The 23,108-nt window shown below is 44.7% G+C and overlaps 1 protein-coding gene across 2 annotated transcripts; it reads right to left on the bottom strand.

Moving 5' to 3' along the window:
- Window positions 1-61: 61 nt before the first annotated feature.
- Window positions 62-23,097, bottom strand: C1QTNF8 (C1q and TNF related 8). 2 transcript variants are annotated; one of them, XM_066576609.1, is made up of 5 exons: window positions 23,022-23,097; window positions 17,659-17,778; window positions 17,463-17,525; window positions 2,564-2,803; window positions 62-766 (listed from the first exon to the last, which is right to left on the bottom strand). In XM_066576609.1, exons 4-5 carry the CDS (start codon window positions 2,781-2,783, stop codon window positions 219-221), a joined length of 768 nt encoding a protein of 255 aa, XP_066432706.1. In that variant the 5' UTR covers window positions 2,784-2,803; window positions 17,463-17,525; window positions 17,659-17,778; window positions 23,022-23,097; the 3' UTR covers window positions 62-218. The 2 variants fall into 2 exon arrangements, with proteins under 2 accessions (XP_066432706.1, XP_066432707.1); XM_066576610.1 differs by lacking the exon at window positions 23,022-23,097 and having other exon boundaries at window positions 17,659-17,905.
- Window positions 23,098-23,108: the final 11 nt, after the last annotated feature.

Genomic DNA, 23,108 nt, shown 5'->3' with positions numbered 1-23,108 from the left:
GTACTATAATAAATGATTTATGTCTCTCGTGTCCTGAAATGATAAATCTATAAAATCTGAATAATCGTGATAAAATTATATTTTTTATTTACAAAATGTCTCAATAAGAATATTCATTCCGCAGATAATACTACTGAAGCTGTAGACTTTGGTTACACATTTGGTCTTCAGATCTCGCCCAACATGGAGGTCAGTGGTGCTTTGGGTGCTATAAATACTTAGTCATCCATTGCTTTGATCAGGTAGCCGTTGAAGATTAGATAGATGTCGGTCTCATCATTATATAAGGCATTCTCTCGTTCTCTTTTGAACATCCTCACCCAGACCTCATCCTTCTCGTTCAGCTGGAGCATAAGGCTTTGACTCTGCATGATACTGCGGTCACTAGGCTGTGCATACAAGATGGCCATCTCTTCAGTGTTCTTCATGATGTGTAGATAGGTCTCTTTTAAGTTCCACGTATGTACATTGAGGTTAAAGAAGTAGATCCCAGGAATGTAGCAGACGAAGGTTCCAGAGAACATGTTAAAGTGATCGTACAGGTTCACAAACGCAGAGTCGAATATAACAGTTTGGTAATATTCTGTGCTGTGTAGGGATTTACGACGAGACACGGAAAATGCTGCATATTGGATCTTGCAGGAATGCCCTGCGGGACCCATGTGACCTTTTTGACCCTTTGTCCCGAATGGTCCTTGCGTTCCTCGTTGACCTTCTTTTCCTGAGACTCCAGGAGGCCCTTTTCCACCCATTTCACCCTTGTCACCTATAAAATGGATTTGAAGACATCAGTTTTTCTTTTTGATGTAAGACATGACATAATGAATAATAATTTACATCAGTGGACCCTCACAGACGAGAACAAAGATGTTGGGGAGGTGTGAAGAACTTTTTGCGGAATTTACTATCAATAATCTACATAGTTACTTCCCTCCATTGAGTCAAGTTAAAGGGTTTGTCCGATTATCAGACAACATGCCCCCTTTAGCGCCCACTGTGGAAAAAGAAAAGGAAGTGTAGTTACCTGCCTTATGCATCTGCGATCAAGCACTGCAGCCCGGCCATGGTGTTTGCTGCTACTGCTAACGTCACCTGAAGTCAGGTGAATCCTGCAGCCAATCAGAGGCCCAGAATGTAGGCACTGATGCCAGAAGAATGAGTGCTGACACTGCAGCTTCTGAGTGGTTACAGCGATCACCTGACTTCTGGTGACATCACCTGTCACAACAAACACTGGGAACACAGCGGGGCTGCAGTGCTGGGTTACACAGGCAAAGGTCAGGTAAGTACACCTGCTTTTCTTATTTTAGCACAGTGAGCGCTAAAGCAGTATCAAAAAAGACCGGCATATATTTTCCAGTAAGTACTGGATGTTCAGTAACCAGGGTGTCCACGGGACAGGCGTGCTAGTTTCGAACCCTGGAGCAGCCAGGGAGTTTGTATTTTTAAACTTTCTGCCAATACACCCTTGTATCCTCCACACTGCATGTCTCCCCTCAAGTCTGACTTCCTCCATATTGCCCCCTAGCTCAGGCTGACTGTGGTACTTATGTGTGCAGCTCCACTGTGGTCCCGGTGTTTGTTGTGACAGATGATGTCACCGTAAATCAGGTGAGCGCTACAGCTAATCTGAGTCTGCAGTGTTACCGCTCTTTCTTGTGGCATCAGCACTCAAATTCTGGGTGCTACAATGCCAGGAGTGCATTCTGGAGATCTGCAGGGGTCTCAGCAGTGAGACCACCACCGATCAGCAGGTCATCCTCAATCTTATAGATGGAGGAGATGGAGGGATAACTTGAAATTCTGGCACAATCCCTTCTCATATGCCCTATTAAGCCACTCATTAGCAGCAGCTGCTGTCCTAGAGGACGGTCCGCAGTACTGTGATTGCGGGATGGTCATTCATGTGAAATGTCAGGCTTCTGATATGTTTGCCAGGGCTTCCGGGAGTGGGACTCAATAAACTGATTTCCCCAAGCCCCCATTCTCAAATTGGCTTTGTACAACCCCTTTAAAGGTGTTTTCATAGACAGAAAAATGCCATTCTCCAAGTAGGGGGTGGTGGAAAATAATAGAATAAGCCATATTTGACTCCTTAAGTGGTCCTTGCTCTAGCATAGGAATCTGGATCTCGCTGCTCTGCTTCCTGAAAAGGCTGCACCAGTCAGTGCTGCTCATTGTGCATGTGACCACTCAGCGAATCACAGACTTCAGTGGTGATAATGTCATGAAGCACGTGTGGATGCTGACGCCTTTGATTGGCTGAGCGGACACGTATATACAGAATGGCATGTAACCGCTACAGCTTCTTCTGGGATCGGAGTGGCAAAGACTAGGACTCTTGCCGTAGACCCAGGGGCCACTGAAGAGGTGTGTATGACTTATTCTTCTATTTTCCCATTAGGTCTCTTTAAAGTTAAAACCGAGTTTTCTTGATATGACCTAGAACATAAAGTTGATATGGTTATCACTCCAGCCATAGCAATCATCAACCAATCTAACCATGACCATATCACTTATTGCCCACACTCACTATAAGCACACAAGTCATCTCACGCCTGACCTTTGAGAATAGTCATCTCTATTCGAGGCTGGACTCTTGGCATTGAGTAAACAGCATATTCCTTCACTCGACTCTTTTTTGGGGACTCTGTAGGTTCCTCTGAGGCTCCGCAGCAGCGGACACATGAGGAACTTCCAACTTCCTGCCATAGAAACGTTCTTGGTGCAGCAGCATCAACAGACACAAGAGATGCAAAGATGACCACCACCAGGAAATGCATTGCGGATCTTTTCGGCTTTGCTGAAATAATAATAGAAATGATGAGGTAATCATGCCACTTTGGGTCGGTTTCTCCACTGCTATAATATATCAAGTCCAGAGCAATACATAATTAGAGAAATCTCAGTTGACCGTTATTACCACTAGGGGGACGATCTGTATGCAGCTCTTATTCAGGTGAACAGAAGCCACTACATACAGACTGCCCTCTAGTGCCGGAAAAATGTAGTTTTAACACAACTAAAAATTCATACAAATATTTTCTTCCAAGTTCCTGTACCACCTTTATTCTAATGATTGGTTGGAGTCCCAGGATTGGGACCCCATGGATCATAAAGTGATGACGTAGTCTAGCAATATCCCATCAATTTACAAGATGTGAATACTCATTTAAAGATGACCTGTCATGTCCTTGAGTCAGCGGAGCCAGCAGCATAGCCTTGCAGCTGCAGCCCACTTGAGTCTGTTGCTGCTTTTCTTTTTTTCTGCACTACCCCCTTCCCCTTTTCTCCTGCACCAACCTCCATTGGATTCAGCTCCCGGAGCTTTGTTAGTTGTTTTATAGTTTACCTAATGTTCTACTTTGTCCATTTGCTTGGTACATGGTTGGAACTGTAACTTTAGGATGGGCGGGAAGAAGGAGCTGGAAGACACAGGAAGTGAGGAAGTCTGTGCAGCTACACTGCTGAGTGAGGAGCAGAAGATACTCCATGGTATGAGAGAAGACTGTGGTGTGCAGAAATGGCCCTTCAGATTTAAGCTCCTTAACAGGACAGACTCATTTGTACAAAGTCCAGGACATCTTTGAGAGCCACAGTGCAACTGCTTCCCCCTTGCTTCCCTCTCCTCTCCATTTGCCCGACAACTTCAGTGAAGTCCTCTGCAGCTGCAGGCAAGTAATCCCTAATCCTGGTATCTGGGTAAGAGATTAATTGGAACATCTGGTGAATGAGAACATCTGGTGAATGGGAAGAGTAATCAAACAGCCGGGTAAAGACTTTGCCTACTTCTGTTCTTTCTGAAAAAAGGAGTTACTTGTTGTAAACTTGTTCCAATTCATTGAACTAAAGTTTCTACACATCTATGGCCGAGTCTGGCAAGTACCAAAGTTTCCAACCATGGGCTACCATGACCCCCAGGACCTACTTTAAAACTCAGCCCTCCATTGAACCAGTCTGGCCAGAGCCATATCACTGTATACATGGACTGGGAGACAATGGTGACCTTATAGCCTGGCACTCCCGGTTATGCCACCCACCTCCCAATCACTATGCTCTCCTCTCTAAGAGGGGATTCCAGATCTGACCCCAATGTTCTCTCATAAAATCAGATTTGATTAATTGTTAGCTGAGGGGACTGATAACTAGACAGACTCGAAGCCAGATTTAACGGAGATCGGTTCAGGGGAACGGGACGAGGGGGGAGCTGCAGCGGGGCTATGGCAGCAAAGTGATGCAGCGTTCCTGCTGATCTGAGAACATGACAAATCCTCTTTTATGCTTGCGACCCGGTCTATCTCTCTCTGTGTTGATGCACTGCCACTCGAGAAGTGATTTTTTTTTTCTGGTGACCTTCATTCATCGATAAATGTCCTCTGTCCAGGAGATAAATATTTAACATCCCACCTGCCTCAGCTGAAAATTCTCTTTCATACTAGAATCCCACTTATTACTATACAAGCCACCATTAGCCCTGGGGCAGCTGTGCGTTAACTAACAAGAGCAGCCTGTGTAAGCTCAAACACCGTCTAAACCATTTAGCCGGAGGACAAGTTCCCTCAGATTTCATCTGCGTTTGATTGAGGCTTTTGAAAACAGCCGGGACATCATCCACTCCTGCGGGCCTCTTCAAGGCATTACCCCCATAGCCGTCCAGGAGATAATCCTCTCCACTTTGGTATGGCATCTGCACTTCTACTTTTCAAAGTTAGCAGAAGAAAAGTTTGATTTTACCGAGAGAGAAGAAATTTTGGAAAATAACCTTTACTATTTAGAATAACTATCTCGGCTCGCTCCACACATGCTGGCTGAATGTGAATAAAACAAACGAGATGATGATAAACAGGTTGTTCCTTGTTCCCGCTGTTCCCTTCTTCTGTTTGCTGAATTTATAATCCGCATATATAGCCAAAAGATGTTTTGATGTGTCCTCAAGTTACTGGAGTGAGGCAAGAGAAGTCTTGACTGAATAATGCAAAAGTTGCTTAAAGGGGCAGAACTTTAGACCGAATAATGTGGACATTGACTTATAGGGAAGTTGCTTTCCAATAGATGGCGCTGTGGAGGTACTTTTCCATCCCCTATTTACATACTTTCTTCCCAGGAAGCATTGCATGGCTTATATAAAACTCCCTATGCCAAAGGAGAAACTTTATTCCCCTGGAACTAATAATAACATGATTTTCATAGTTAAAGGAATACTTTAAAGTCTGGATCAAAAAAACATCTTTAATAAGCTTTAAAGGAACTGTGAATCAATAGAGTGGGGAGGGTCCTGATTATGGACCCTTATATATAAGTCAGAGGGACTAGCAGCTATGAAGAATGTCTCTCCCTTTGGAAGACCTTGCATGTCCAATTGTCCATGCTTCATTTGTCCTGTTGTTTTTCTCCAGAGGAATTGAATACTTGCAGCATCCGAGGAGTGGGACCCTTAGCCGAGGAGACAGCAGGGTCTAGAAAGGCTTTGTCACAGGGCTCTACCATCTCCTCACCTGGGTGTAGCTCGGAACCCAACCAAGTTACTGCTGGGAGAGATCACAGGGGTAGTAACCAGGGGTTACCTTAAAGGGGTTGTCTTACGGCGAAAGCGATTTTTTTTTTTTTTTTTAATGGACCCCTGCATTATGCCCTGTGAAAAAGAAAGCATGTGTTAGTTTTTAACAAGCACTTACCTGCATCAGCGTTCTGCAGCTTCTTCATTTCTTCTTTTAAAGATGGCACCGCTGGTCTTCTCCCACGGTGCACCGCGGGTCTTCCCATGGTGCACCGTGGAGTTTCTTCTTCTGTCTTCCGCGTTCCACTGCCGATACAGCCACCTCATTGGCTGATTGGCACCACGTGACGGAGGCGGAGCTACGATGACGATGCGGTGACCAGCTCTCCGGCACGAGCGGCCCCATTCACCAGACAGAAGACCGCACAGCGCAAGCGCGTCTAAAAAAGCAAGAAGCCAGCGAAATTAGACGGAGCCATGGAGACGGGGACGCTAGCAACGGAGCAGGTAAGTGAATAACTTCTGTATGGCTCATAATTAATGCACGATGTATATTACAAAGTGCATTAATATGGCCATACGGAAGTGTATAACCCCACTTGCTTTTGCGAGACAACCCCTTTAAGTTCAGTTGTCACTCGTGACGCCACTGTTCTGTCCTTTGCGGTGGATCTTCCAGATGAAATAAATTAGTCCACACACAGTGCAATTGGGAAAGGTCGGTTCTGTCCATTTACTGTAACCTTGTAAACTCCAATCCAAACAAACAGTCTTGGTACAGATATAACAAGCCAGAGAGGTGTAACAGGGAGGACTCTCGGGTTATTAGGATAATGCACAGTCCAAGTTATCTGTGTGATCCTGCTTCCGGCGACTCTCTCTCTCTACCGGTCAACACTCACTCACTTCCCACTGTGCAGTGGCTTGTCCTAATCCCAGCGCTAAATTGCAGCGCCGATGTCTCCCGTGTAGAATGGGCATCTAATCCACATAATTCAATTGCCCTTCACAAACAAGACACTGACAAGACAATGGCACGAGACAGACATATTGCATTATGGAGGGGCTCCATTAACTCTGGGCCACTGCACACTTTCTGCCAGGTTCCTTTACAAGTTACAGCTGATCACTGGAGGTCTCAGCAGCAGGACACTCTATGATCGGGCACTGTCACACAACAGGTGTGGATGTACTGCGCCACTGACTGATTTAACTTTGGGCCACTCCTAGGGTGTACCTGATTTTCACCCTTTAACTCCTCCAAGTGGGATCTGGTTTTAGCTGCATGGGTCCATAGGTTGTTACCTCAAAGGTAGTCTTGCTGCAGTATCGGCTAACACAGATAGGTCGGAGAAAGCACAATGTGGTACCAGATGAACAGGCAGAGACCTAGTCGATGACACAGGTCAAGAACTGGACAAATGGAGTTCTTGCATGAATGAAGAAACAGTCACAGAGTCAGGGCAAGCAGCAGCCAGATAAGTTGTAGTAGAGATACTAGCTAAGGTCAGGACAGGAGAATACGGGAAAGCTGGGTTAAGTGACATGGGTTAACCAAAGGCTCAATCATGAAACTACAGCAACTTTTGCAGAACCATATGGAACCTATTGCTTAGGCACCCTCCAGTGGGGGAGGGTGAGTAAAATAGCCCAGGAACCAGTTGACATGGCAAGAGGAAGAGATAGGGGGAGCCATTGGCCACCGGAAGATCCCTTTAAATATCAAAAAAAGTTTAAAAGTGATCATTTTGAATAGGTAGCAAAGTTCTTGTAAGCAGCTGAGATGATGAACAGCAGTCCTTTACAGACAGCTAATTACAGAGAAGGATGAAGATCGGCCCTTGTTTTCTGAGCCCGAGGTCAATGACTCCACATTTTTGTTCAGATTCATTTCACTCTACGCCAAGATCTTTCACATGTGGTTGGAGCTGTAACTTTTACATTCCACTTATGAACCCGGTTCATCCAGTACAGTGGTAAAATAATGGTATGTTTCTACTAAAACGCATTAATTACCAGAATTCCTCCTTGTCCAGATTTCATCGTAGGAACCTCTGAACTTTGGAGGACCTCAACCACATTTGCAATGATCTCTGCACTAAACTCTAAGTGGAGATTTACTATCAAAATGTACTAGTTCTGGCTTAAAATGTGCCAAAAAACTGGGGCACATGCCGTGCACCAAATTTATTATCGGTTTTAGACACTTTTGACACTTTGCTAGATACCTTTCAAAAGTGTCTAGAAAAAGGATTGTGGCTTTGTCACGTCTTCTGGCAACATACGCCAAATATATTACACAGTGTGTACTACTGAGATAAATTAGGAGCATCTTCTGACTATCTCGTTAAAATATTAAGCAACATTAGTAAATCTGACATATCAATATTGCCCATTCCCCCACAGATGTAGCTGGGAAGGGGCTAGTGAGGCATGTGCCCTGGGTGCTAGGTGTCAGAGGGGCACCAAGAAACCATTTTGTCATGGCCAGGAATAGTGCTAAGCGAACTTTTCAAAAGTTTAGTTAATCTTTGGAAGAATTTGGTTCGGTCCGAAGTTGTTCAAACATAACCATACCATCAGCAAAAACTTTAAAACTGGTATATACCAGGAGTAGGCAAAGTATGAGAAGAAGGAAGAGGACAAGAGGAGTAGGAGTAATACTTTTAGTGGGTATGGCCAAGACGAATTGCCCAAGGTTCAGCTTCACACCGAACCGAACTTTTAGCAAAGTTCGACCCAAAACAGAGTTTACTGTTTAAGTTTGCCTAGAAGCTTATATAAAGGACTAGAGCAGCAAACTGAATGTTAGCTCTGGGTGAGGAAAAGTCTAAGAAGAAGATGTAGTATTCCATGGCATCCATTCAACTAAAGGTTTTGGTCGCTTCTATTCCTCCAGAGCTATTGATGTTCTTTGTACTGTCCTTCTATTCCAACTACGAAAGGGAGGGCCTAGTAAACCCCCTGTTCAAGAAATTACGACATTTAACCTTCTGGCTTGCAGAAGTATGAAGAAGACATAATAAGATGATAATTTGGAACATTGAAACGTGCTTGTTTATTAACTTGTATGATCCACCCAAAATATGCCCTTGAGACATGTCAAGTGGCGCCAAGATTTCACAATATTCATCTTCTGCACTGGAGCTGATTAACAGATAATGTTATCCTACAAAAATCAATCTGCATAACAAGTTTTAAATGGAATTTGGAATTGAGGGGGCATTTACACAGGCGAGTGAAATATTGGTCCGAGAAACTCGTACCGATACCGCTCTTGCAAACCCGCTTTTTTTTATGAATGTGTGATGCGTTTTGCGAGAAAATCTCATTCCTGCACTTGAAATTTGCACACATGTAAAAACACACGTGATAATTGCCCTTTACACCCCATGGGAGCAAAAACACATTTCTTTGCACTTGCTTGGAACTCGCATGTACATGCGAACACGATGCAATTTTTTTCTGCTCCCAGAGGAAAGAATGGGTGATGCTGTTGAAGAATTGCCCCCAAAATAACCGCTCTCCACTTCTGCAAAGAGATGAGGATCATAAACAGAGGACCTCCCTCTGTTATCTCAGAATTCAGCAATACTGTAGGGTCTATGATTTTTTTTTTTTAACTGGACAGCCCCTTTAAAGGAAACCTGTCATGTCCTATGAGCCACATAAACTAAGAGTATGGGTTCAGGATAGTCCCACTGTGTCCAGGGATAGAACTTTCATCCTCACCTACCTCCCCATTCCTTGGCTGCTCACCGTCATACTGGTGCTTGATCCAGAATCCTTCTATTCATCGTTTGCACACACCATCTTCTCATCATGGAGAGTTTTTGCATGCACACACAATAAAACCAAGGAGTCCTCTCAATGGACCGAGCGTCAGCTTAGCAGGAAGTGAGGTAAGAGGAGACAGGTGAGTATGAAAGTCCCATCCGTGGACACAGGGCCCACTGCCCTGAGCTCATGGCCTTAGTTTATGGCACTCATAGGATATGGCAGCCCCCTTGAGAGAAACTCCTAAAAAATGTTGAGGGTCTAAGGTCCAAGAAGGTTAATCATGATTGGGTGGACTCGTGAAGAGATATTTCACACCACATATAGAGATGGTAGTCATAAGATGTTTACATGGTCACTTTCTGTAGACCCTCAGACGTATACCCCCATCACATGAAACACATCCAGTTGGAGATGGTATCGTCTTCCAAGGTGTGGACTACATCATACCAGCTTTCAGCCATTTAGCACATGGCAACAGTGAATTTAGTGTTGCTATTTCACCATACCTGTCTATAAACTATCACACAAGTGCCATCTGAATGTCAACTGCAACCTGCCCACCATACTGAAGCTAAGCTAGCCTTGCCTATCAGGTGCAGTAGGTTGTTGCACCATGTAGCGTTGCCTATATAAAAGCAGTATTGACTCTTTGGCTACCAGCCAGTGCATCTTGTTGAGTAGAGGAGGGTTCCGTGCAAAACATTTTTGTAAATTTTACAGATTTCTTGGCTCCCTCCCATCCCTCCAGCTGTACAATGACCTTATCTGTTGTTCTGATACTATTGTGATCTGTCAGTTTGGCTGGAGACAGAAAATAAACATTTGTTAGCAGAAACTTGGAAAGAATTAGGAAGCACAGAGGTGCTGATGGCTGCTAATTGTTTTCACACCTCTTCTGGAAAGTGACTTTATTTTGTGCATTAACCCCAGTGGCCAAGACACTCACAACATCAAGTGGTGGGAAATTAGCCTAATGGTCATGGAAAACAGACGTGTGTGCGATCAAGGTCGTAATGCAGAATCTAAACAGGGACCTCACCTATTATGTGCCAATTGTGGCGTCTCCTTATGTGGCAGAGAGGCCTTTGGGCCCCTTGAGGGACCAGGGTCTGAGTGCAACTGCTAAATATGCACCCCTTTCATTTGTGCCACTAGAAACGCAGGTTCAGCATTTGTCCCCTGAGCCCATAGGGCTCTAGTTATGTCATTGGTAAAGATGCACGTACAGTAGATAAATCATATTAACCCTTTCGAATCCACCGTCTGACTTCTGAAGACATTATGATTTAAGGCTGTACAGCTCCGATGTTGGAAGACATCCGTCAGGGTTCTCTTACTGTATCTTGCCAGCCTCTCAGCTGTCGGAGCCTATCCAACGTGTCACCTCATGCAGTACTGGCTTTAGCCAGCATATAACGCTGTTGTATAATGGCAGAAAATAGTAAGCCCCCTAGGAAAACCAGGATACAAATTGGATTGGAAAGGGTTAAAAATTCATCAATGAAAATACTGCAACCATCCTGGATCCAGCTGGACAGTCTTGTATTGTGGATGTTATCACGTCATCCTAGCTGGGATGCCTATTGTCCCAATTTTAACTGTATCTCCGTCCGCAGGGGTTAAGCGTAATCTTTACTGTATGGGGGTATCACTACTGTGAGGGGACACTAAAGGTCATACTTTGTGTGGTGGGTAGTAAGGGTACATCCTTAATGTATTGCGGTCACTTAAGGGGCATCATTACTGTAAGGGTACACTATTACTATGTGCTACACAAAGAGGGTGCAATAAAAGTGTGTGGGGCACAAAAGGGTACTGTTACTTTGTGGGGTACTAATGGAGCACCATTACTGTGTTTTAGAATAAGGATAGCACTATTACTATGTTGTAGCACAAAGGCAATTATGCAATATGTATGAACGCATCATCACCTACATATGTGTCTTCAAGCATGCTGACAATACTATATTTCCTAGGCCAGCTCTCATAACCAGCTGCAGACATGTGGAAATACACCGATATGCCAAAAGTCATGGCACAGGAAGTAATATTGTGTAGGATTCTTCTAGCAGGGCGAAGTACAGCAACTCGATGTGACATCAATTCCATCAAGTGGACTGAAGATGTCTGGAGGGATATTAAGTAATCTAGACAGGCACCCACAGCTCCGTGGTGTTTGTAGGTGCAAGATCTCGGGTGCGAATGGACGTCTCCACCACATCCCGTAAATGCTCAACTGGGTCTATGATTGGAGAATGTACAGGCCACATCATTTGTAGGAACTCTCTAGAATGCTCATCAAACCAACTGTGGACAACGTGAACCCAATGGAACCTGAATGCCATCCTGCTGGAAAATCTCATCATCTTTGAAGTACATGAAGTCCTTGAGCTGCAAGAGCCCAGAGTTGCTGGTCTGTTTGCACAGACAATTTTAGCCAGACACAGCCAGTAGCAATAATTAAGCACCCATGAGTGGGCACTGTGCTGTCCACTATGGGTGGTAACACCCTCCATGGTGTATGTTAAATGCCCGCACAACTTCAGAAATGGAGTGTCCCATTCATCCGGTACCCACTATCACGCCTCTTTTGATAATTCACATATTGACTTGCCATGAGCACGCTTGTCAGTGTTCAACCTCACTCCCAAGATAACACCTCGTAACTCATACAGATGTGGGCATTCCCTAGCCGTCACAAGAGGTAACGCCATCTCATAATCAATTGACATACTGCAGTGTAATTCCCTGGCTATCACAACATACAACTGTAACAAAAGTCATCCAGTTGAGATGACGTGTTCAAGGTCAACCATGGACTAATTAAGACATCCGAAAGACAAATTAGCAGAAGCAGGTTCTGGAGTCCGTAGAGAAAGGTTGTTTATCTGATATTTCCTAATGAAGTTCTTTGCCTTGGCTACAGGTAGCTCAGTTATTTATGGTAATCAGCACTAGATCCTGTGGTTCTAGGCATAGATATAGTCATGGTGGAGGTGAATGGAGAGGTTAGCATATGGTTGCAACAAGATAGTACCATAGAAAGCTAGTCAATTGTTAATAAAGCTCATTATCATGTCTTCAACCAACATGTTTGTGGCGACCCTTGGACCCAACTCACTCATATTTCTTTCAATAAGTTGGTCCCTGCTTATCTAAGAGCAAATAATAATTTATAGGAGATGCCAAGTGACAAGTTGTCTAGAAGACTAGACATTTGGAAGAGGAACTAAGGACTGCTCCTGTGACCACTGGTTGCGGTCCATTAGTAGCTAAAGCCTTACAGAACCTTGCTGGAAAATCCATAAGGATATCTTGTTCTTCAACAACATGAGAGTAGATGTCTACATCCCATCGAGAATCTGCAAAAAAAAGGAATAGTTGCATGCTCCATTGCATGTGGTATTATGCAGCCATTCTCACAGAAGCACCATATGGTGAGATATGATTTGAGCTCATTCTACTGACCTAGATGATGTACCTGTGTTGCCATATATGAGCCCTGAGTGCGACAATAGCATTAAATTGCTCCTGCATTACAAATCTCAGTCATGCCCCATCAAAAACAGACATTGACAATTTTATGGCAGTCTGTGGTCAGTGGCCAAAAATGGCAGGAGAAGGGAAGGAGAGCTAAGCTTGTGCACCGACTGATGAGTGCTGAGAATGTCCCCCCCAAACAGAAACTTGAATGCAGGAGAGTTTGGAAAGCAAGTATGAGGAATTTAAAATGTATAAAAAAGAAAACTCAATGCAAAAAGCAGAAAAGTATCACAGTGCACCGCCGCTGCTCACCTCACTCACCTCCTGATGGGGCTGCGGTCAGGCATTTCTGCCATTCACCTCTTCTCTGCTCGCTCCTAGGCTTCTGCCCTTAGGGCTTGTGCATTCTCTCCCCCAGCTTTTCAAATAGCCAGTGCTTTCTCCCATTATTTGTCCCACTCCAATCCAGTTCCTGCACTTGCCATACTAGGCCCTTAGCGTGGGTGCCTAAGCAATTTGGTCTCATCTTGCCAGTTGTGGAAAAGCCCTCATTTGTGGTCCTGGTTCTGACGCTCTGCCTGTATTTGACTATCTTGACCTCTGTACTTTTTGACTTTCTGCATCCTAGATTCTGCTTTGACTGCTACCTGCCCTGGACCTTGTTTATGCTCTGACCCAAGCCTGTTTTCTATGTGTCAGATCAGACCCCCAGGTACGGCACCTTGGCCAAATGTAGCGCCAGCAACCACACCGGGACCTTCTATGTGTGTCACAGCCTGGGGACCCTGTCTGACAAAAAGTGCATAATTTTTTTTCTGAAGGAACTTCGTAAGATGTGCATATTGATTTTTCATGCACAAAGGTTTCCATGGCCTTTAAGGAACACAACGTTCTATAAACTACAGTTACCAACATGTCCTGCCAACCTGCAGCTGTCATGGCATGCTGAGAGTTGTAGTTTAACAACTGTTGGAAAGTCACAACTTCAAAATGACATCTTTAACCAGAGGGTTTATGCTTGTGTCTATAGGAGCAATTCCTCCCAGTTGCTAATCTATTGCCGGCAGCCATGGACACCGCGGTCACCAATCACCGCTCTGTATACTCCAAGATAAAACATTCTCAGCAAAGGCATTAAAGAATTTTGTGTACAAATTCTTCAAAGAGATCGTCAACTGCTTCATATGTGCTGAAAGCTTTAATGCAGAACAGACTGCTAAATGCAGCCGAGTAAAGTTTAACCCTAGAAGGCCAAGAAGTGCCAGAAGAGAACCAATGCCAGCCACAGACAACTGTTGGGACTGGTGCACCAAGTGGCATTAGAAAAATGACACCTGACACCAAATTTATGGAAAAAATGCCTCATTTTTAATTTTGTTCTGCTAAACTCATGACAGATTTGAATATAATTGCACCAAAGGGGCATGGCTAAAATATATTTGAATAAAGTTGCACCAAAGGGGCATCGCTAAAAAATATTAGCGACTTGTGCTAGTTTCTTGGCTCAACATCTTGGCGCACATGTTCAACAGCTTCAGGCTGGGTAAGTGTGCCCTTTATAGTGTGTCTACACATAATAAATGTCTGAGAGGCTGTCGCGGTCCCTCCTTTATTACTACATTATGGATGTAGGGATTGTGAACATGATGGGTGCATTGCTCGATTTAAAGCATTATAGCACATTGTAGTTAAGTTATCATGGAATGTTAGATATGAAGTTAACATTTGCTACATCTGTACCATGTGATATACTCTTGTTTAAATTGTCCCTCCAGAAGAAGTTGAAAAACCCTCTTTTTCCCAAGGTGGAATATGCCCATACTACCCCAAAGTCACACCAATGTCATTCCACCTGATACAGGTGACTTCTTGTAAAGCACTCCTGCAAATCTCCTGTCAGTGTTAAACCAAAGGCTCCTTGGTTCCCCACTGGACTTGACTTGTGCTTTGGCCATATCTCTTTGGCTTTGGCTTTGTACTTAAAGATGGACCTTAAACAGGGCGGGGCTTATGTACATATGCCCCTAAATAGGCATTTCTAAGAAATTGCCGAAGTTCCTTTGCTACACTGTTCCACTAGCTCCCATTCTCTTCATTAATAACCACGGAAACAGCACTCAGCTCTTTCCGACGGGTGGTAAGCATAGAGCGTCGAGCTTTCTCATCTCTTCCATGAAAAGCTGAGTGGGAATACCCCTTTAATAATGTCTCACAACCAGTGAACCCATGCAGCATCAGACAATCGTAAGCCCCACAAAATCTGCATAGGAACTCCTACAAAATTTCCCAGAAATGCAGATTTTGTGTCACATTTGCATAAGCCCTGCCCTCTTGAAAGTCCATTTCGTAGGACAATCTCATGAACAGCAGGATGTCTAGGAGGTATGGCCAAAGGTATGAGTCGATTTAAAAAAAGAAAACTAGTTACAGTGATACCTTGGGTTAAGAGTGCCTCAGCTTACAAGCTTTTTGACTTGAGAGCTCTGCTTCAAGAGCAAAAACTTGGGTTAAGAGCTTTGTTCTCAATGGGGCCCCCACTGCTGCCGGCAACCCCTGCAGTGATTTTTCAGGGAAGGGCTTTAAATATAAACCCTTCTCCAAAAATCTTCCTTAGCTGTAGTAAAAAATATACACTCACCTGTCCGCCGTGGCAGGAGCTCAGGCACGTCTAGCCACCGCTTGCTCTCCCTGCGTTTTTAATCCCCGCTTGCTGAAAGCTTCAAAGCAGTACAGGGAGAACAAGCGGCGGCTAGACGCACCTGAGCCCCGGCAGACAGGCGAGTATATATATATATATATATATATATATATATATATATATATATATATATGTTTTATTTTTTTACTACAGCTAAGGATGATTTTTCAGGGAAGGGCTTATATTTAAAGCCCTTCCCCAAAAATCACTGCAGGGTTGCCGGTGCCCTATTGCTTTCAGTGGGGCAACGCCATCCCCATTGAAATCAGTGGGAGAACTTTGCCATTTTAATGGGGAAAATTGATTTGACTTACGAGTGTTTTGGGTTAAGAGCTCTGTCACGGAATGAATTAAATTAAACTCTTAACACCACTGTAATTGGAAAAACCCCTTTAATGAGGACTCAGCACAGGATAACGTCAGCGAGGCTGGCTACATAACTCTGCATCCATGGCGCACTGACCCTTTCCCCGATTTTTTGTGTATACTCCCCTTCCCTCTTCTGGACAGACTCCTCTTAGGTCCTGCTCCCGACACTGGCAATATGTTAAGTGGGCGGACCCAACTGCTCACGGTCAATCAAGTCCAACATCACCGATGATATATTGAGGGTGTCAGAAGCAGGAACTAAAAAAGAGCTCAACCGAGCAAAAGAAAGTGAGTATAAAAGAAAATAAGTGAGAATAGAGTCAGTGATCTGCAGCTGCAGAGCCATCTAGCCTCGCTAACTTTATCCTGTGTGTGGACTCGACTCCTGACTTTGGCCATACATCATAGCTGTCCGGTTTTCATGGGATCATTCTCAAAAAAAGGGAGCAGGACTTATCGAAATATGCCCCAAAGTGAGTGTTTATGGGAGATTTTATAGGAGTTTCTGTGTAGATTCGGGTGGGACTTAATAATGTCTCGCAACAAGTTAATCCACACGACATCAGACATTATTAAGCCCCACCCCAATTTGCATAGGAACTCCTCCAAAAGTCGTTAATGAAACTCTTGTGTGGGTTTCGGGACCGGTGCATGCACAGTACAGTCTGATGAATCTGCTTATATCAGGAACAGATGTACTATGCATGCGCCCGTCCGCAGCTCCATGCAAGAGTTCCATTCCCATAGCTTGCACCATTGCCACAATGGTGACATGAGGACGTTTGCACATCACTACAGTATAGAGGGGCGGTGTTTGTAAGGTACGAAGACCAACAAAGACTGTCCGGCCAGCCCACCTGAGACAGTCTGGCCCGCCCACTGGACTACTTGCTGGTAATTTGCATGCAACAGGGGAAAAATAAAAACTGTCATTGCACAGGTAAGCTTTGCCTAGGATGTCTAAGAAAGTAACTGGAAAAGAGCATTGCGCTTTATGTTAATGGTGTAGATGGTTTAAAAAGACTCTCCAGGCCTGGAGAAACAAAGATGGCCGAATGGCTTCTCTGACTACCTGATTCAAGCTGTGCATAGTTTTTTTATTGGTCGTCTAAGATACTACATGCTGCTCTGATTGGCCAACACTGCTCATGTGGGCAGCACTGGTCAATGAAAGCAGCATGTAGCGTCATTAGACTAATGATGTACAGTAAGGCACAATGTGCATCAGGTAGTCAAAGAAGCTGGTGTGGCCATCTTCATTTCTCCAGACTCGGAGAGCGAAAAAACTGATGACAAGTTCCATTTAGATTCTTTAACCTTATATGAAGTAACAGAAACCTTATACAGAACATTAAAAGGGAGTTTTAAAAATCCATTTTCCACTATAGGGTAAAGAATCGGGTGGATTTTAGGGCATGCTATAACTAAGGATCATTTTTTAGAACTGTACCTTTAAGAACCAAAAAAAAAAAAAAAAAGCAAAAACTATATAAAAAAAAAAAAAAAAAGAGCAGCAAAGTTAAAACATCCCACAACCCTATAAAGTGTAAGCAAATAGATTGAAGATGCTGAAGGGGTCAATAAGAAGTTTTTGGTAGAGAACTTTACAAGCTGATGATAATAATTCTCACTTACGGTTTGGAAAGTCCCGCTGATTTCATGAACTGATCCGTGTTGTGTTTGCCGTTCGCCTGGTTCCTAACAAAAGACATTGTCAGATTTTAGGACTCCACCCTTGCTGGCGGTATGGAAAGAAGAAAACATATTGCAGCCTATGTTACTGCATGAAGCGGCCACAAAGCTGTCCCCACCCTGAGGTCTCAGCTCTTACCTCTTACTTCTCTGCAGGGTCTTTCAGGGACTTTTCCCCGCCGTCCACGGCCGGCTGCGCGAGGTCTGAGGTTTCTCCAGGAACTCAGGATTTGGCTGCCAGACACATTGCAGAGTCCTTCTGGAGAGGTTCAATGAAAAGTGTTACATTTGGCTCTCACTTGTAACTTTGTAGCTTCTCCCATCAACGTCCCATTCCCTGCCACTGGCCCCGGGGGCAAGAACAGAAGTGTAGATATAAACGCCGATACTAATGGAAGGTGAACCAAGGGCACGGCCTCCAATACATACTTACACCCCACATACTAGTCGCTACACGCAGCTCACGTGACATCTGCTGTATATCTGTCTTATACCATGAAGTATTCATTAGAAAGCCAGCAGATTATAGAACCTCATTCCAATGAAACTATTCCATAGGTAAAGGGATTGTAGCAGGCTACAATAAATATAGGTGCTTTCTTCCAAAGACAGTGCCACCCCTTGCCACAGGTTGTCTGCGGTATTGCAGCTCAGCCTCATTAATGTCAGTGGAGCTAAGCTGCAATACCACACATAACCCATGGTCAAGTGGGGTGCTGTTTCTAAAAGGAAGCAGACGTGTTTTTGAAATAATGGGCAAACCCCTACCCAATAACTTTTTGCAGCTCAAATCTGCGTCGAATGGCCACTTTATTAGAGACCCCCATCTAGTAGTGAGTTAGATGCCCTTGAGCCTTTAGGAGTGCAGACATTTGTTGTGGCGTAGATTCCACACTGGCTGGTGAAAACATCCTGCAGGAATATCGGCCGCTATGGACAGGAAGCTTCTTGTAGTTGCTGCAGAGTAGATGTAGGTATGACATGTGCTAAATAGCGCAGTACAACAGAAATCTGGATTCATCTGTCCAGGAGATGTTTTTCCGCTGCTCAGTGATACACGTTTTGCGCTCTTTTGCCCGCTGGAGTCTCATCTTTCTGTTTCTCTTAGACACAGTGGCGCCTGAACTGGTCGTCTGCTGTTATAGTCCATCCGTACTGAGAAACGAGGAGTTGTGCATTCGGACACGTTAGTTGGAGCACCAGTGTTGCATTTGGCTGCTCTTGATAGTGCAGCACCTGTTGGTCAGAATGATTCCTGACATCCTCCTTTGACCCCTTTCAGTGACGAGTTTTTTTCCCCATCCACAGAATCCCCTTCTACTGGATGTTTTCCTTGATCACACCATTACATGAGAAAACCCCACGCAGTTGGCAGTGACATCTCGGCCCCGGCTAGTCCAGCACCAATGACCAGGCTTTGGAAGTCACTCAGATCGCTGGATTTTCCAATCTAATGTGGATTCACACTGAAACTGATCCACAGAAAACCTGTCACGTGATTTTATGCTGCACTCCGGGGTCACGGGGATAATTTCATACAGGGAAGCGCCAATTGTGAAATGGCCGGGGGTCTAATAAACAGGCCATTTACTGTATATATACCACTGAAATATTATCAGGGTTGGACTGGACTAATAGAAGATCGACCGGTGGGCCCAGCACAAAACTAGCTAGTAATTCAAGAGGACCCCAAGAGGAATTTAGCACATTCAATAACCGATACTAGAGGAGTTTTTTTTTACTATGGAAGAAATGACTTCCTCCATCTGCTGTATCACCCTTGGACTTTAGTTTCGGGCTCAGGGCTTATTCTGTCTATATACAGCATTAGATGACTTTTGGCAGATTAGGCGCAGGTCCCATGTAATGCTTATCTACACTGTATTTCCTTCAATTTCCACGGACTTCACAACACAGATCCTCATGTAATAAATACCTTCAGACAACTACGAAGATTTCCCATTGCTCCAGAATCCACCTGCAGTAAGTATTGTGGCAGGATTTGTTCAGGATTGCCTTTGCTGGAGTCAAAAGGCACATCTCAAATCAATCAAGGAGTCAATAGCCAGTCATATCTCTTCACACTGACACTCAGCCAGCTTTATTAGTGCGGCTGCAGTAGTAATAGAACAGAATATAGCAGGAACAAGATAATAACACCTTACCTCTCCGGCCCTTACTAACACAGTCATGTCCTCACTACCAACTGGGGAGCTTCTCCCCGCCAGCTTACAAAACACAGTACTTTTGCAACCGTACTCACAGATCACAGAGAAGCTCACACAGACCAGCTTTCTGTGCTCCCCAGGTAGAGCCCACTACTGGTGTGGTAGCTGCTCTTTAAAGGGGTTATCCGGGGACAAAGTATTCTGTAAAACCTTGCTTAGCCTACAGAATTAGGATCACAAAATACATACTTTCCTTCCACACACCCCCATTACTGCCACTTCGCTGGCTCTCCGGACCCTGCTAGTCTTCAATACCGGATTCAGGGAGCTGGTGATGTCATTACCGACAAAAGGGCCATGTGACCGCTGCAGCCAATTACTGGCTAATTTCAGCTGGTGAATAGCTGCGGTGCTCACATGACCCAGTATCAGGTAGTAACCACTTCCCTCCCAGATGAGAAGTTCAGCAGGGACCGGAGAGATGTCAGCGGCGGGGAACACGGAAGGGTGAGTAAGCATGAGGCTGGGACAAGGGGACTATAAGCGACCTATAGGGGAAGCCTCGCATGACAGGGGTTGCCAGGGAGCTAAGGGGTTAATGACAGAGAGAGAGTAGGAGGAGTTGGGAGGATAACGTTACTAGAGGGGGGTAGGAGTAATGAAGTTAAAAGGGGGCAGTTTGAGTGGGAGCGCCAATTTAAAGGGGTTGTCCCGAGGCAGCAAGTGGGTCTATACACTTCTGCATGGCCATAATAATGCACTTTGTAATGTACATTGTGCATTAATTATGAGCCATGCAGAAGTTATAAAAAGTTTTATACTTACCTGTTCCGTTGCTGGCGTCCTCGTCTCCATGGTGCCGACTAATTTTCGCCCTCCGATGGCCAAATTAGCCGCGCTTGCGCAGTCCGGGTCTTCTGCAGTCTTCTATGGGGCTCCGTGTAGCTCCGTGTAGCTCCGCCCCGTCACGTGCCGATTCCAGCCAATCAGGAGGCTGGAATCGGCAATGGACCGCACAGAAGAGCTGCGGTCCACGGAGGAAGAGGCCATCTTCAGCGGTGAGTAGAGAAGTCACCGGAGCGCGGGGATTCAGGTAAGCGCTCCGGTGAGCTTTCTTTACCTCCCTGCATCGGGGTTGTCTCGCGCCGAACGGGGGGGGGGTTGAAAAAAAAAAAAACCCGTTTCGGCGCGGGACAACCCCTTTAAAGCAAGTTCAAGTGGAAAGTAGTTGTGAAGAACCTGCCCTCCCTCCCTAGTAATAGCAAGGAATTTTGTCATGGCAGCGTCGGTAGGTGGGGGGGTCCTTGGAGTCGGTTTTAAATTGTTTAGGGGGAGTTTTGGTGGGTACGGCCTCACTGGTTAATACTCCCTTCTTTGTTTATGCGATTAGTATCTGGTGCTATGGGGTTTGGCTAATGAGGGGCGGTTATCCCTCCCGACCTCATGTTGCCACCTAAGGACGGCTAGTGGTGCCCACAAATTGGTTCGTACGGTTGTGGGCAAGGTATGTTTCATTCCTAAGTTATGTAAGCACCAGAATTCTGTGGCTTCAAGGATCCCCCCCCCCCCCCACAGTGGGATATATATATATATATATATATATATATATACATATTTAATTTTATAAGTATTTGCGTTACCAATATGTTATTGATATTATGTTAATAAAATGGCTGCTGTGGCCAATTTATCCAAAATTGGTGTAGGGTCATTTTTTGGGGGACGTTGTTGGGGGCTACAGAGTGGTCACTCTGGCCTACCCGGGTCATGTAGTCTATTATTTTAATACTGGCTGAGCAAGGCTTTAGAGAACACTATGTCCCCGGAGAACCCCTTTAAATATCCATCCACTGGCTTAGCTAATTAAACAGCCAGCAGGTGGACTCTCCCTGTTACCTCCAAAGTCTATTAGAACAGGGAGTATGTGTCAAGCTCGATATTTCATGGTGATGCACTTGGGTCTCCCAATCTCCTTATCTACCTACAAGCCTGACTCATATCATCAGCACATCTCAAAGATCTTTAAACCTCGTCTCCGGGAGGAGCTTTCACCTGAGCTCATTGTCACCCCCTGCTGAACAGCATCTTATGTATCAGCAGTAGTGAGGGGAAGGAAGCGCCAACCATTCTGAGCTCATTGTCTTAGGACCAATTGTCCAAGTCACAACAGGTGGCACAAGTCATTGTCTCACAGTACATGTCCTGGTGTAGTGATTCAGGAAACAACGCAGCAGATGGAGTAACAAAGATGTACAATTTTTTTTTTTTGCAAACATACAAAATAATGGAAATGAACAATGTTAAGATAAAAATGATTTCGCAATTTGACTTTTACCTTCAAGTGACTAGGCCCTAACTACTGCTAGGATCAGTAATACCTTGCAAGCATTCGTAATAACTGTAATACCTTGTTAACAATATCAGTAACACTCGACTAATATCGATACTGTCTTAGAGAAACACAGGTTTACAAGAATACACAGTTTTTCCTGTAAGGGTTAACACCATCTTACGTGCACAATGTCCCTTTAAATGACACAGTCCATGAACTTGAGTCTCAAAAACTGAATAGCAGTTCAGTGTCCCACTAGAAGCCCTATCTTCTGCAACAAGCCTGCTAACTAGAGTTTGTCCACCTCTAGTGTGCACATCTTACAGAGGCCAGCCTCACTTACAGTTCTATAGGGTGGCAAATGATGCTGCTACTAACCCTGGCTTGTCTGAGGTCCGGAGAGCAACTCTATGCTGACTCTAGGTCAGCCTTTACTTCTCTTGCTTGGGTGCAGTCCCTTCTTTTTAGAGGCAGCAGTGTCTGTCTCTCTTCTTGGTCCCTGCGCTCTCCAGTGCCCTGGCAGCACCAGTCACAGCACTCTGCACTTGCAGGTCCCCTCTTGCAGACAACAGCCACCTATTCTTCACTCCAGCACACTCATAGCTCACTACACAGCTCAAATATCCCCTTTTTATAGCAGGGCATCCTTCTAGAAAGTTCCCAGTGAGCATGCTCAGTTCTATTGCGCCAAAATTTGATGCACAGTGTGGTTTTAGCGTAATTTTTAGCACATCAACATAGTAATTTAACCCTTTAGGATAAGTCCCTTACACATGGATACAATGAGATGCAATTGTAAGCTAGATGAAGAATGTCTGTAGGAAAATGTCAATAATGTGCAAAATTGAACTTGCAAAAGAACAGTGTGGAGTATTATTGGATGTTAGCTTTTGCAAATATTTGCACGCCCTGAGAAAACAAGGAGTTTCTAAAAATGTAGGTTTTACTGCAGCTCTGAAAAGCCCGTGCTGGACCCAGCATGCACTGCGCTGCCAGACTCACCTGAGGACCAGGAGCAGATTTCCAGGCCTCGTTCCCACAGGCGGCTAGAACACAAGTCCTTAATCCCCTAACAATGTTGATGGAGCA

The sequence above is a fragment of the Eleutherodactylus coqui genome, chromosome 8, assembly GCF_035609145.1.
Source record: "Eleutherodactylus coqui strain aEleCoq1 chromosome 8, aEleCoq1.hap1, whole genome shotgun sequence".
Lineage (NCBI taxonomy): Eukaryota > Metazoa > Chordata > Amphibia > Anura > Eleutherodactylidae > Eleutherodactylus > Eleutherodactylus coqui.
The sequence above is the reverse complement of the archived record's forward strand: the minus strand, read 5'-3'. Positions and strand labels throughout refer to the sequence as shown.